At 34.9% G+C, this 15597-nt stretch overlaps 1 protein-coding gene across 2 annotated transcripts in view; it reads right to left on the reverse strand.

The window, feature by feature from the left end:
* Nucleotides 1–273: 273 nt before the first annotated feature.
* LOC111046116 (GATA-binding factor C) overlaps nt 274–15597 on the reverse strand; it is a 118012-nt gene continuing 102688 nt past the window's right edge. For both annotated transcript variants that reach the window (XM_039439572.1, XM_039439570.1), the window contains exon 4: nt 274–526. In XM_039439572.1, the coding sequence (XP_039295506.1) occupies nt 303–526 (224 nt within the window). In that variant the 3' untranslated portion in view covers nt 274–302. The remainder of the gene's footprint in view (nt 527–15597) is intronic.

Consider the following 15597-nt stretch of genomic DNA (forward strand, 5'->3'; position numbering starts at 1 on the left):
CGAAGTTTACAGTTTTGTTTGGGTGAGAGTGTATGAACGGGACAGTATGAGGGACTACCAGTGTCACACAGCTTCACGGGAAAGAATTACATGAACTATCGGCTTGAGATAACAGTAAAAGTTGCGACATAAACGCCCTATACCATGGGATATCTACTTACGCTATTGTATCTCTATGCTATAATTATCTATAATATTGTAATGAAGCAATGAGTATAATGATCAATGTGAATAGAATAAAATAGAGATGGATTTGACTCATCGTCGTTTGGGTTTGATCTATGAACTTTGATATCTATGAGTTAACTGCAATGAATCAATAAAATTAGGAGTGAACAATTGATGAGAATCGTGAAAAAATAGAGATGAATTAGACTCACCAATCGTCGTTTCGGTTTTATGAGCGGTCGGTTTTGTCCGTTCATCTTGTAGTAGAGACCACAGGCGTTGCAAAGGTAGTGTCCCGTACCGTCGCGACGCCACAGGGGCGTCGAAGTTGCTCCACAGTTTACGCACTCTCGTCCTTCTGTCAACGAAAGATGATTCAAAATTAGTGAAAATATATTTTTCCTACAGTTACGTTGAAAAGTGGCCATTGCTGCACTGATTACAGAACGCAAAGAATCACTTTTCCGCTCTAGTGCGGGAAAAATTTTTCTGCACTCCAGATTTGCAACATGGCAACGCAAAATACTTAGTAGTTATATGGAGCAACAGTGCAGCAAAATCAAAATGAAGTTGGTAACAGTGACTGCTGTGGCTGCTATAGTGAGCAGAGGTGCAACCAAGCACAACGCGCTAATTATTAGTATTACATTTAAACCAAGGACAACATTTTTATTCAATTTGACAATAAATTAAGGTTTTTATCAATAAAAAATTACACAGAAAAACATTTGATGCATTTCAGGCAATTTTACCCATAATTACCCACTTTTCATATTCAATGGTACTGTAGGAAAAACTTAATGTGAAATACGTGCGCAAAGTTCCTCTGCTGCACTCAAGAAACCATTCCGTAAACGTTTCTTTTTCGGTGCAGCAAACTGTCACTTTGCGCACTAGTTGCACAAATAACTATTTCTGATAAATGAAATACAATTGATCATGTTAATAAGAAAGAACAGTCAAGAATTATATAATCATTGAAAGAACATTGTTTATGGACATTGGTGTTAATATAACATTATTTCAAGAGAAGTGCACTTCTTCAAGAGGTGTGCCCATATTTATTTCGCTTTATGTTTTTGTCCTCCAAAACAAATGGAGCAAAACAAATAATGTTAAAATAAGTTTTTTCTCAAAAAGGATTTTCATTAATATTTTTACTTTCCTTGCCCTATTACCATATGTAGGGAAAGTATTGCTTTCCGAAAAAATTAAGGTACCCAATTTCGAATTTCTATACGTTTGAAGGTCCCCTGAGTCCAAAAACTGGTTTTTGGGTATTGGTCTGTATGTGTGTGTGTGTGTGTGTGTGTGTGTGTGTGTGTGTGTGTGTGTGTGTGTGTGTGTGTACACGATATCTCATCTCCCAATTAACGGAATGACTTGAAATTTGGAACTTAAGGTCCTTTCACTATAAGGATCTGACACGAACAATTTCGATCAAATGCAATTCAAGATGGCGGCTGAAATGGCGAAAATGTTGTCAAAAACAGGGTTTTTCGTGATTTTCTCGGAAACGGCTCCAACGATTTTGATCAAATTCATACCTAAAATAGTCATCGATAAGCTCTATCAACTGCCACAAGTCCCATATCTGTAAAAATTTCAGGAGCTCGCCCCATCAATGCAGATAGAATCCCAATTATCAGGCTTCAGATAGAATTGAAACAAAAAAAATCAAGTGGAGTAGATGAGCATGAAAATCTCTACAATTAATGTTCAGTAACATTTTCACCTAAATTGAAATAAGCTTCAAATTCGAGAAAATAGATTATTCAATTGCAAAGTATTGTTGATTCTATTAAATCATTCACTATGAAGAGATAGCAGACCTCATGTGTGTCTCCAGCGTTATTACCCTGTCACCAGCTGGCTCAAATCACTGAATAGTAGACTTGAGATGCGCGGGAACACTAGCGTCAGGTGATCATTCTCATAACGGCAAGAAAGTTGTGTGAGTGCGCCACACCAGATTTTTATTTTCGTATTTTCAGCCGGTACAATGTTTTGTAATATATTATGTTGTGCGAAATAAATTAATTTTTGAATTGTATTGAAAAATATCCTTATCTATCATTCGACAAAGCAGATGCGCTATCCTTTCCAGCTCATCAACGTTGCCAGATCTTTTTCGAACAAAGTAGAAATATGAATGATTGACAAATCAAACAATTCAATCTCGATAATGTAAATGTATCATTCAATCATTGAAAACAATTTATTTTCTTGTCGAATAATATATAATTGATCATGTTAAATCTTATTTATATAGCTGCAAAGACAAAAAATCCACAGCCAATAAGTCTGATTGTCACGGAGAACCAACCTCAAAATCAGATAGTATTACAGTATCAGCTAACCTCTATACAAGGCAGTGACAAGACAGAGAATCGGCAACTCTGTTCTTCACTCTCTATATCTATCACTCACTGTATCTATCTTCACTCACTGCCTTCAAAACGTGGACCCCACTATAGGATACAAATCCTCGGCAAAAAAGAGTCTGCTAGGAGACATGCTGGGTTACATTCCATCATATAAGAGGTGGGTGGACAGGCTCTATTATCATCTAAATAACATGTCAATACACTTAGATGAATATTGACTAATGATTCGAGTCTTTTGTCACCAGGATACTTAACTATCATCCTACCCATCTCACAGGATGACTTGCGTTTTATATGAGAATCAACGAGAATATTATAACATGTATATACTTCGAACATTGTACAAGCATGTATAATAATATACTTGTATAAATCGTTAATACATGATGATTATGTGTGTACAAGATCGTGTTATATGTGTAAAATACTATTAAAGGCTACAATGAAAATTACTGAGATATTGCAATCATTCAGATGCCAATGAATTATTAATTATTATTAAAATAAAATACAAATTAAATGCTGTAATTCACCCCGAAGACTTCTGCTACTGCAATATTGACAACAGGGTGAACAGCTAGATGGAAAGATTTCAGCTAGAAAGGTTTTCCATCTAGCTGTTTACCCTGTTGTCAATATTTGCAGTAGTAGAAGTCTTCAGGGGGATTTTACAGCATTCAATTTGGATCTTCGTTTAATAATAGTTTATTATTAAAGGTGTGCGACACATAATAAGGTGACAATAAATAAAAATATAAATCTGAGAACCGTTTTTAGAATTATTTAGTCACAAGGACAGTTCAAAGAGACAGTTTGTAGACCTGTTAAAATGAATTAGGGGATAATAATCATGTGGATATCTCCTATGAACTAATAGAATTTGTTTTTGAACTATTCTTGACAACACTACAGTCAAGTTTTGAATAAAAGTGATTATTAACTAGAACTCAAATGTAGTGCGCTAAAAAAATCATTACTTGAGAATGATGTGCGTATTGGTTCTAGTATAAATTTTTAAATGTTTGAAATTGTATGAAATTATAGCCACCTCTAATACAAGGCCCCGGCCTACGATATTGCAACGGCGCAGCGTATGCTAGATCTAATACATGATTGGTGGAAAAGATTTTGAAAAATACCAGCTGATCTTTTTCACCAATCATGTATTAGATTCTAGGCCTAGACTGCGACGTTGCAATATTGATAGGCCGGGGCCTTGTATTTGAGGTGTAGACTATATGATGAAATGTACAAGCTCAACAAGAATTAACCTCAATTAAAAATAATATTGCGAGTAGTATTCTGATGAAAATTTATTACAATAATTTAGAATGGGCCAAGAAACTACAAATGTCTCATGACGTGTTATGATATTTCGAATTACATTATCAATATCATGTTATCAGAAACATGATAATGGTTATCATATTTTACATCATCATCATGTTTATATTTCATAGTATGATTCTGGGAAGATAATATTCTCAAAGTATTTTTGTACAACTTGATTGAATAATGAAAAAATATTCTTGAAATAATACTCATCAAGCTGATTTGATATGAGATGAAAGTTAGAGGAGAAGAAAATGAGGCAGAAGAAGAAGAAGAAGAAGAAGAAGAAGAAGAAGAAGAACGATTAAAATGTGTTAGAGGTGAATGCATTGGATTGTAATGTGGAAGGATGCATCCACCTTGTGAAGTGGGCGCGAGGCCAAAAATGTATTCCGAACGGCTTTCAAAGGTGTGAACCTTATTAAGTTCATGTGCACACGCGTGCATTTGCGTGCGTCTGTGGAGGTATCATTAATTTGTGTGTTAGTGAATCCAATAGGGTCTCAAACAATATAAATTTGCTAAAATAGTCCACATATTATAATACCTTTAAAATAATATAATGCATTAATCATAAACCATGTTGATAGAGTACCATCCACTGACGTACGTTCTCACTATTGATTTTAGTTTAGTGAACACAACTTGAGTCTTAATTTTAGGTCCATAATTATAAATTAAGGTGCGTATTAAGGTGCGTACAGTCATATGCACCAAGAACACGTGCATTTCGATTTTTATCAGCGCTGATACGATAGTTAGTACATCTGTGGAGGGACAGTAAGATCCACAGATACAGATAAATAAGTTTAGCATCAGCTGATGAAAAGTAGTGGAATTCGCGTGTTCATGACGCTAACGTCTGTACGCACCTAATGTTCAGTTCTTGATTAATCACTCGTCTTCAAGGCTGTGCAAAGGCTAAAAATAAACTTTCTACTCGTGATATTTTCTAAGTTTTTCGATTTGTATATCATCAAGCTATCAAAATGGAAAAGTTTTCTCCAGGGAACATTTTTTTCTGATCATTAGTCTACTTTTTGAGATATGAGTGCCTAAAGTTTGAATTTTTGGGACAGAACATTTCAAATTCGGTAAGAGATAAATCCATGAGATTTAGAGGATGGATTCTTCATGATATTGTTGATCTAGTAAAACAAATATTTTCTGAAAATATCAATTTTTAAGATAGTTATTCAATTTACCAAAAATAACTCAACTAAAAGTTATTTTTAGTAAATTGAATAACTATCTCAAAAATTGATATTTTCAGAAGATTTTTATTTTACTAGATCAACAATACCATGAAGAATCTATCCTCTAAATCTCATGGATTTATCTCTTACCGAATTTGAAATGTTGTCCCAAAAATTGAATCTTTAGGCGCTCATATCTGAAAAAGTAATGATCAGAAAAAAATGTGTTCGTGAGGAAACTTTTTCATTTTGATAGCTTGATGATATACAAATCAAAAAACTTAAAAAAATATCACGAGTAAAAAGTTTATTTTTAGCCTTTGCACAGCCTTGGCTAGCTACAGACACATCGATTATTGTTCGTACGATTTAATTTTTGCAGTCCCTCCTTATAAATTTTATTAGATTAAACAGATGATGTTTTTCAAGTTCAGTTTGATCTGATAGAATTTATATGGTCGGCAAAATTTCGTACGAACAAAAATCGATATGTGTGTGTAGCTGGCCTTATAGAGGAAGCATGCAATATCCAGTAAATCAGATGCTAAAAGAGTTCCTAATGGATTTTGAATGTATTGTGAAAGTGTTAGCTTCCAAATCTCACTGAAAACTACGTCTGTTTAATGGGAAAATAATCAGTGGGTAATAATGACATCCCTTGACATGATTCTCACATGGCTTTTGTTTCTTCATAGACTCTCAGATTGCTTTGTATTCAATCAGGCTGCATTCTAGTAGAGTGATCAAAACAAAAATCTTTACGTTTTTCTTCTTCTTTTTCTTCTTCTTCTTCTTCTTCTTCTTCTTCTTCTTCTTCTTCTTCTTCTTCTTCTCTTCTTCTTCTTCTTCTTCTTCTTCTTCTTCTTCTTTTTCTTCTTCTTCTTCTTCTTCTTCTTCCTTTCGTAACTCTACTTCTACTTCTTCTTGTGTTTGTTTATCATCAGCTTCATAAATTTAAATATAAAACAGAGAATGACCAATCACAAGCAATTATAGTATTCATGCAAAGCGAGAAAGAGATAGCACCATTCGCTTTGTTGAATGATAGACAAGGATAGCAATACCATTGCCATCAAAATTACTCTACATTTTGCCAGTAGGTAACAGCAGTCAACGGGTGGCATATTGCTTTATTGGAGCTTGCCTATAGACTCCGCCTACTCGTCTCTGATTGGTTGACAAATCCAACTGTTCTTGACTCTCAATTCTGCCAGTAGATGGCAGCTGTTATCGGGTGGAATATTTCTTTCTGATGATTGTTTAACAATGACTGTTTCGAATTATTCTAAATAGGTCGAATTACAAGTGTAATAAATTATTCATTTTGAGTTCTCTCAACTTTTAGTATTTAATTTGTCTCAGGAGTTTGGAGTGAGGGAAATGAGGAAAATATGAATGGAGGAAATTGTGAAAAATTGAGAAAAAGACAGAAAATGTTAAGCAGCATAATATTGGGAAATGGATGAAAGAGAAACACAAGGAGTTTGTGGAAGAGAAGATAAATAAGTTGAAGTGGTAGGAGAAGATGAAGAGGTAGAAGAAGAAGCAAAAGAAGAAGAAGAAGAAGAAGAAGAAGAAGAAGAAGAAGAAGAAAGAAGAAGAAGAAGAAGAAGAAGAAGAAGAAGAAGAAGAAGAAGAAGAACACAAGAAGAAGAAAAGAAGAAGAAGAATAATACATTCCAGAACTTTCAAAATGTGTTACAAAGTGTTAGCTCATCCTCACCAACCCTCTTCGTTTGTGGTCCATCATCCCCTTTTCTTTCTTCTTCTCCTTCTTCTTCCTCTTCTTCTTCATCCTCTTCTCCTTCTTCTTATTCTTTTCCATCACCCCCGCTGTTCAATAATTCCACAACCCTCCCACAAAAACACTTCATGCCGACTTCCCCCATTCAATCACATCAGAAAAGATTAAAGGACCCACTCCAACTCCTGACTTGTTATCGTTCTGTGTGGCTGAGTGGTGCCAACCATTTGATCTTTGTTTATTGGCCTAACCGGCCGTTTAATCTTCCGTTCAAACTAACTAACCGGTGGTTAATTATCGCCTCCTCTCTATTGGGACTGGATTGTTTACAATCGAAACAAATCGTGGTTAAGAGGGTGTCAGAAGGGGAAGGATTTAACAGTTGTAGTGATAGAAGTCGACAGGTTGTGACTTTTGTGTGGTTCTAACTGTATTAATACTGGGTCCACGCTTTAATCAGGGTATTTGATTACCATTGGTGTTGCTATCCTTGTCTATCATTCAACAAAGCGGATAGCGCTATCTCTCTCTCGCTTTCCGGATCGGCTTTCAACAATGTAGAATTAATTACATTATGTTACTAAATGGATTACATATGTACAGTGAATTGTAGATTAATAATTACATGAATCATCTCTTTTTCTTTTGAGTTTTTAAATTATTATGAATTCATTCTAGTTTTTCTGCTCTCTTAGTATTTCACTCTTGGTACTTCTTCTTTTCGGATTGAAATTTTTTTTCTAGTTTTTCATAAATTCCTTATGTTCTTTTTTCTTTATTATATTTTTTCTATTTTCGACTGAATCTCAAGCCACTAATTATAGCCGACTGATTACTCGTTGCCATCGCTCAAACTACTTAGTTTTGCTGGTAACGTCAATGATAATATTATTATCGATTTTTAAATGGAAAATATTTTAATTTTAAGTTTTTGTAATGTATTGTATATGAAAATTCTTATATTTTTCACATTTGTAAAGTTTGTTTAATGACTTTGGCAATAAATATTTCTTTCTTTCAAAAAAAAAAATTTACCGAGCGAAGTGAGGTCTAAGATTCAAGTCGACGGTTTGGCATTTCTCTTAATGTTTGAATTTGTTTATGTTGCGCATTTACGGCGAAACGCGGTAATAGATTTTCATGAAATTCGACAGGTATGTTCCTTTTTAAATTGCGCGTCGACTTATATACAAGGTTTTTGCAAATTTTGCATTTCAAGGATAATATAAAAGGAAATAGGAGCCTCCTTCATACGCTAATATTACTGTAAAAACCAGACTATAGAATTATTCATCATAAATCAGCTGTCTAGTGGACTATAATACTACCCGTTCAAAAACATCGAACATCTTGAAATTTTATCTTTCCATCAACGTTGTAGACAGTTGCAGCCAGACCTGATAACAGCGCTCTCATTCACATTCCGGACGACACGTTACGGTACGATACGACAGAAAGCTCTATATTTATTTAGGATTTTTTCTAGGCATTTTAAATTGATAAATCATATATTAATTTTTGAGAAAACATAACAACAGGTCAATGTAACTTACTGAGCGCGAGGTCTACTGTTCACAGAACTACTAGTAATTAATTAACAGAATATTTCATCTTAATTATGAAAATACATTGTAAAATATAATCTCTTGCTTAATAAAATATAATTAAACGAGAATGAACAATTAATATTACATTAATAAATCTGTATTAGCTACCGTCGAGAAGCCATTGACATTGACAGTGAGGGTCGGCAACGTTGTTCTCCTATCTTTCTCCACTGCCATTATAACGTGGACCTCACTATAGCCTATATAGCTGGGTCCACGTTATAATGGCAGTATTTGATCAACATTGATGTTGCTATCCTTGTCTATCATTCGTCAAAGCAGATAGCGCTATCCTTTTCTAGCTCTCGGACGTTGCCAGATCGTTTTTTACAATTTACAAATATGTTATCACATCATCAGATATAGCGGTGTCAGATTCCCTCTATAGAAGGAATTGGCAAGGCAGAGAATCGGTAACGCTGTTATAATGTTCTCATCGAATGGTTTTTCAGAGATTCCTCCATCAAGATATACTTTAAAAGCTTTCCAGTGTTCATATTATAATTATAATCCATAATTAAGGTTTATTTATTTTGTTAATGATCATAAAGTGAGAATTATGAAAATCACTGTTTTCAAGTAGAAATCTCTGATGAGGAACGCAAAATGTTCTGTTCATAATCAGGAAAGTCAAGAAGAAAAAGAAAAAGGAGAAGAAGAAGAAGAAGAAGAAGCAGAAGAAGAAGAATCTGCAGTATTCTCATGATAATTCTGATTTGATGATTGATTACATTCGACTGAAGTAATGAGAAATAGAACCACGAAAATGATGTTTCATGTGAAAATGATCGAACAAAATCTACAAAAAGGTGAAAGAATGCAGGAGAATCCTGGAAACAACGTGTTCCGAAATTATTCTAATGAGAGATATGTTTGGATGTTAAATAGACAACCCAGAAATGAAGACAAAAATTATTTCTTATGTGTATATTATGTTGTAGAAAAGGTGGAACAATGCAGACGAATGTTAAAACCAACATAAGAAAGACGTGGAACAACGCAAAACGAACAAGAAAGACATTAAAAACATGAAAAACAAAGAACAGATGAAAAAGCATTACACGTTATTGTTCCGGTGTGAGCACTGAACTTCCGTTTTGGAAAAAAAAACAATTAACATAAAAGTAATTATTCTGTGATGTAAATATTTTCCTGAATAATAATTTTTCCGGGCTAATTACGGGCGCAACGGGTGTAGTTGTGGCTATTAACTTTATTATAATTATCGTAATTACAATTCGATTGTAAATTCATGAAATGGCATATGTGACGGATATGTATTTCAGTGTAATGACTGACTTCCGGTATTGGGGAGGAAGTGGGACATGGATACGAATGTGAGGGAAAGGAGGATGAAGAGAAGAGAAAGGATGATGAGAGAAAGAGTGAGAGAGAACTGAATGGAAAAGACTAAGAAATTGTCAAAAAACCACTGATTTATTGATAATTAGAAAGACCGGTTTCGGTTATTACACCATTGTCAATATCTGATAAACTGAATTCTAATTATCGATAAACCAGTGGTTTTTTGACAATTTCTTAGTCTTTTCCATTCAATATGAATAATTACCACAATATCAACTTCTCAACTACACAAAAAGTGAGAGAGAATGTTGGAGAATGAGTGAAGGTAGGATGAAAGAAGAAAATGGAGAAATTGTGAGATTATTTGTGAAAATGATTTTGTGATTTGTGGGTGTTATCCATACTGAATAAAATTTATAGTGCCGATTGCACAAAAGCCGGTCAAATTTTAATCTTGATTAATTCCACGAGAACCAATCAGAGAAGCCGTCTTATCAAAAAGGCCTTCTCTTATTGCTTTAAGTGTAATAAAAACACTCTTACCGAAACCCTCGGTCAGATAGCACTAACAGAAACCCCCGGTCTGACAGACCGCTATATCATATAGCTAATATTTACTCCGACTTTGGTAACTAGATACTCTGTTCTCTATGGACAATGATTTTTCTAGAAATAATTAACACAATTAAGTAAATATTATAGTTTAATTGCAGCATAAAAACTTTATAACTACCTCAGAAAATGTTTTTCAATGATCTTTCAACACTAAGTTCAGGAAACAGCTTCTTTTGCACATTTCAAGCAAACTTTTTTACTACAGTCAATCAAGCAGACAGGGCATTGAGCTCTTCAATATCCATGTCTCTATAGTTGTTATTTTTCGTATTTACAGACAAACCTCTTCTTGTTTCTTCCAGTTTCTTATTTGTATTCACTAGGATTGTGTTCATGATAGTAGCATCAAACAGGAGCTGCCACACATCTTTCTTGGTTGGTTTGTTTCCCAGTAATCTAGCTCGTCCATGTAGCCCAGGCAATCACCTTATAATATTTCTGGCTGGTGTCCTCACATTTCGGGGTGGTTGCTTATTGGTCCATGCATTTGGCACTACAAGTTCTGTTTTCTTTGTTCGTTCAATAAAATAGGTGTCTTCTTGTTGGTTGATGTCATCAACTGCATGCTCTTCTGCTTCAACTGCACTCTGTTGCAACAAGACTTCTTCATCATCTTCTTCTTCTGTACTCTCTTCTTCTTCTTCATTCATCTCCTGACCTCCATGCTGTGGTAATATGAAGTCAGGATCTTCATCCGAATCATCTATTTCACTTTCACTACTCACTGTGTCACCATCACGAACATCATTATGAAGCAAGTCTCTAATTCTATCTCCAAAATCTGGATCACAAGGGTCTAAACGCTTTCGAAAATGGTTTTTATTCCCACTATTATTGTCCTCATCCATGGTAAAAACTTGTTTGTGGATACAGATGCACCTCAATGATACTTTGAAACCACTGACAGAATACAATATGGATGAAAAAATAATTGAAAATTATCGATTCAAACTCATACAGAAAACCTCGGTCAGACAGACCGCGTGTCACACTACACTACTAGAAACCATCGGTCAGAGAGACCGCCACGTTTTCAACTTTAGCACAATAACTAATCACCGTCAACCTAGAGCTAGACAAAACGCATGTCAACAGAAGGAGGGTTTCCTAGTGAGAAGGTAGAAGGGGTGGGGGAAGGTATAAGACCAACTAGTGCTGCCATCTGTGAGTTCCAAAATTCCATAGCGGTCTGTGAGACCGGGGTTTCGGTAAAAGTGTTAATCACGGTTAAAATTTAACAGACGTTTTTGCAAACGGGCTTCAGGGCCTTCTATTCAAACGGTGTGTTATAAAGAAGAAATTCAGCAAGTTATTCTTTGAAAAATGTGTAATAATTCAATGAATTAGGAAATTAGAAAGAAAATTCCCATGTTGAAGAAGTACTACAGTGAATTTTCATAGAAACAAGGAAGGGTAGGACCAACGAAAAAACCTCTTTTTAATGAAATTCATCAGAGATCAATCATCATTTTTATCTGATCTATATCAGTGAATCAAATGTAGTTGGTTCGGAATCCACTGACGACGTTGTGAAGATGGAGAAGGATAGTGCTATCTGCTTTGTCGAATGATAGACAAGGATAGCAACACCATTGTATATCAAATACTGTTATTATAACGTGGACATAATCTCTTTACACAGTTGCTGTATCTTAATCCAACAAAATAATACTCCAAGTCATAGAACTTCCAAAATAATGTTTCATCCCTATAGGTGCGTACAGATATACGCGCCGCGAACATGAGCAATTCACTTTTAATCAGCTGACTATATCTGTATTTTTTAACATTGCTAATGTGATCTAGTATAATGTTGATAGCTTAATATATACTATATTATTTTCTTCGATATTTGTAATTGATCAATACTAGTGCAGAACTGTTAAATAATTATTATTTATCTCATAAGTTTGATCTAATTTTATTGTCAATTTTTGTAAATGTTACCATAGGCAACAGCCTAGTAACAATTATCAATAAATATATCTATCTATCTATCTATTTTTACTGAAACGGTAAGATACAGATATAAAAAGCTTGGCATCAGCTGATTAAAAGAGAATTGCTCATGTTCGCGGCGCGTATATCTGTACGCACCTTTAAATATGCTAATTCGAGTCACGTACATCTATAGTGAGGTCCACGTTATAATGGCAGTGTTTGATTAGCAATGGTATTACTATCCTTGTCTATCATTCAACGCTATTAACGCTATCTCTTTCTCGCTTAGCTCTGTTTCCAGATTGTCTTTCAACAATGTAGAATTAATAACAAAATATTAACTAATTAACAAAATATCCCATATTGATTATGAAAATTCATTATAAAATTATTGAAAATATAATTTCTTGCTTAAGGTTGTGCATTCAATAATTTGTTTTTCTTTTTCTAATCTATTGGACAGGTTCTTAGGACATAATCTTTGCAATTGAAATATTTTTATCCTACAGTTACCTTGAAAAGTGGCCATTGCTGCACTGATTACAGAACGCAAAGAATCACTTTTCCGCTCTAGTGCGGGAAAAAATTTTCCTGCACTCCAGATTTGCAACATGCAACACAAAATAGTTGGTGGGTTATATGGAGGATTAGTGCACGAAAATAAAATTAAGTTGGTAACAGTGACTGTGGTATAGTGAAGTCCATGTTATAATAATATCAAGGACACCGAGTTCGAGGACAGCCACCACATCATTGACATCCTCCTTCATTCATTTACTACTACATTATTCAATTTTATTTATTAATAATAAAATTACACAGAAAAATATTTGATGCATTTCAGGCAATTTTACCCATAATTACTCACTTTTCATATCCAATGGTAACTGTAGAAAAAATTTAATGTGAAATACGTGCGCAAAGTTCCTCTGCTGCACTCAAGAAACCATTCCGCCCTCGCCTACGGCTCGGGCGTAAACGTTTCTTTCGGTGCAGCAAACTGTCACTTTGCGCACTAGTTGCACAAATAACTATATCAGCTTCTGTTAGCTAACAATAGGGCTTCAAAAGTCACTTTTTTAGGCAGATTGTACACATACCCTACAAAAACTACTGGTCAGAAAAATTTGAGAAAAATATGCAAGACTTCTCTTCAATATGTTATAGCAAAAATAAGCGCTCGACGTTAATAAAATATAATTGATTATTTTAAAACGAGAATGAACAGTTAATATTATACATTAATAAACCTGTATCAGCTACCGTCTATAGAAGGCATTGACAAGACAGAGGATCGGCAACGTTGTTCTGCTATCTTTCTCCACTGCCATTATAACGTGGACCTCACTCTAGGATTACTATCACCCTATTCCAAACCCAATCAATTACAGTTGTAACCCCTGATTTGAGATGATTAAGGTCGGTACACACTGTATTCTGAATTCACTTCGATCAGTCAGTATTCCTTACACATTGCATCAATGCTTCTCATTGCACTAATACTGACATCTTCAGGAAAATCTTACAAGAGTGAACTCCAAACTATACTGTCAGTATTCCTCATAGTATAACATCCATACTTCCCATTTAAGTAATACTGTCAGATTGAAGTGAATCTAATCTGAGTCGACCGATTTGACAGTGTGAAATTTGACATGGGCGCCCAATATCACGTGACATTTCTCTAGATCATCAATCACCACAGAGCAATCGGTCAATTTCACACCTGACTGCTTTACGGATCGGAGACCTGAAATTACCCTGTGTCAGGCTTAGCCTATAATGTTATGTAGAGAATCACTATACAGTGTCATCAGGTTTATATCATAGAGAAGCAATAGCGCAAGTAGATATCCCATGGTATAGGGCGTTTATGTCGCAACTTTTACTGTTATCTCAAGCCAATTACTGTCGATTATTGTCTATTTTTACTGTTTTGACCGGGTAAGAGTGTATGAACGGCACAATATGAGAGACTACCAGCGTCATAAAGCTTCACAGGAAAGAACTACGTGGACTATCAGCTTGAGATAACAGTAAAAGTTGCGACATAAACGCCCTATACCATGGGATATCTACTTATGATATTGTTTCTCTATGCTTATATCTTGCAAGATACAACCATAGAGAAACAATAGCATAAGTAGATATCCCATGGTATAGGGCGTTCATGTCGCAACTTTTACTGTTATCTCAAGCCGCTAGTTCATGTAATTATTTCCCGTGAAGCTGTGTGACACTGGTAGTCTCTCATATTGTGCCGTTCATACACTCTCATCCCAACAAAACAGTAAAATTCGACAATAATCGGCTTGAGATAACAGTAAAAGTTGCGACATAAACGCTCTATACCATGGGATATCTACTTACGCTATTGTTTCTCCATGATACAAAATGAGTACCTGAATGCAATTCACTGTTAGATGAAAAAGAAGAGACCTCAAAATTCACTGTATAGAAGAAGTAACTTTGTATAAGGGTTCTTTGATTTCTATCCTATTAAACGAGCAATTTCTGTTTATATGTTTAGATGTTTGGATGTTTAGATGTTCAGATGTTTATATGTTTGTATGCTAATATTTCACCGGATCTCGAAAACGGCTCCAATGATTCTCACGAAATTCAGAACATAGTAGGTTTCAGCGACCACATAGTAGAAGGTCGCTGCTATGTGGTCGGTTCTACTATGTGGTCGCTGGTAGGTTTATAATATAAAGATTCGATTGCACTAGGTCTCATCCCTGGGAGAACTCGCTGAAGGACACTAAAAGGAAAATTATTATTCATCCTTGGAAAAACAGCTGATAATAATTACTTATTTCGTCGTCTGTTGGTGATGGAAGTGAGTGAGCGAGTTCATGTGTGTGGGACTGTGTCAAAATTATGACCCAGCTGTTGAACTTTTGCAATCATTCAATCAGGTACTTGGTGCCGGTTGCAAAAAAACCGGGTTATTTTCAATCCTGATTAATTCCAGTAGATACATCCTTTTGAAATGGTCTTCTCTGATTCCGTTCACATGGAGTTAATCAGGATTAATATTTTACCGGCTTTTGTGCAACTGGGCCTTTGTGAGGGGAATTTATGCATTCCTCTGGGAATCAATCTCAATTCACTGTGATTTAATAGAACATTTCTGTATGAATGTTATTATAATTTCTTCTTTCGTAGTAAATTTTTTATGCTTTTGTACTCCAGAGCGAAGCTCGGTGCCTGATATTTTCATTCATAATGACAAAGTAGTCCTGAACAAAAATCTGGTGTGGCGCACTCACACAACTTTTCTTGCCGTTATGAAAATT

Source organism: Nilaparvata lugens, chromosome 13 (genome assembly GCF_014356525.2).
Source record: "Nilaparvata lugens isolate BPH chromosome 13, ASM1435652v1, whole genome shotgun sequence".
In the NCBI taxonomy this organism is placed as follows: Eukaryota; Metazoa; Arthropoda; class Insecta; order Hemiptera; family Delphacidae; genus Nilaparvata; species Nilaparvata lugens.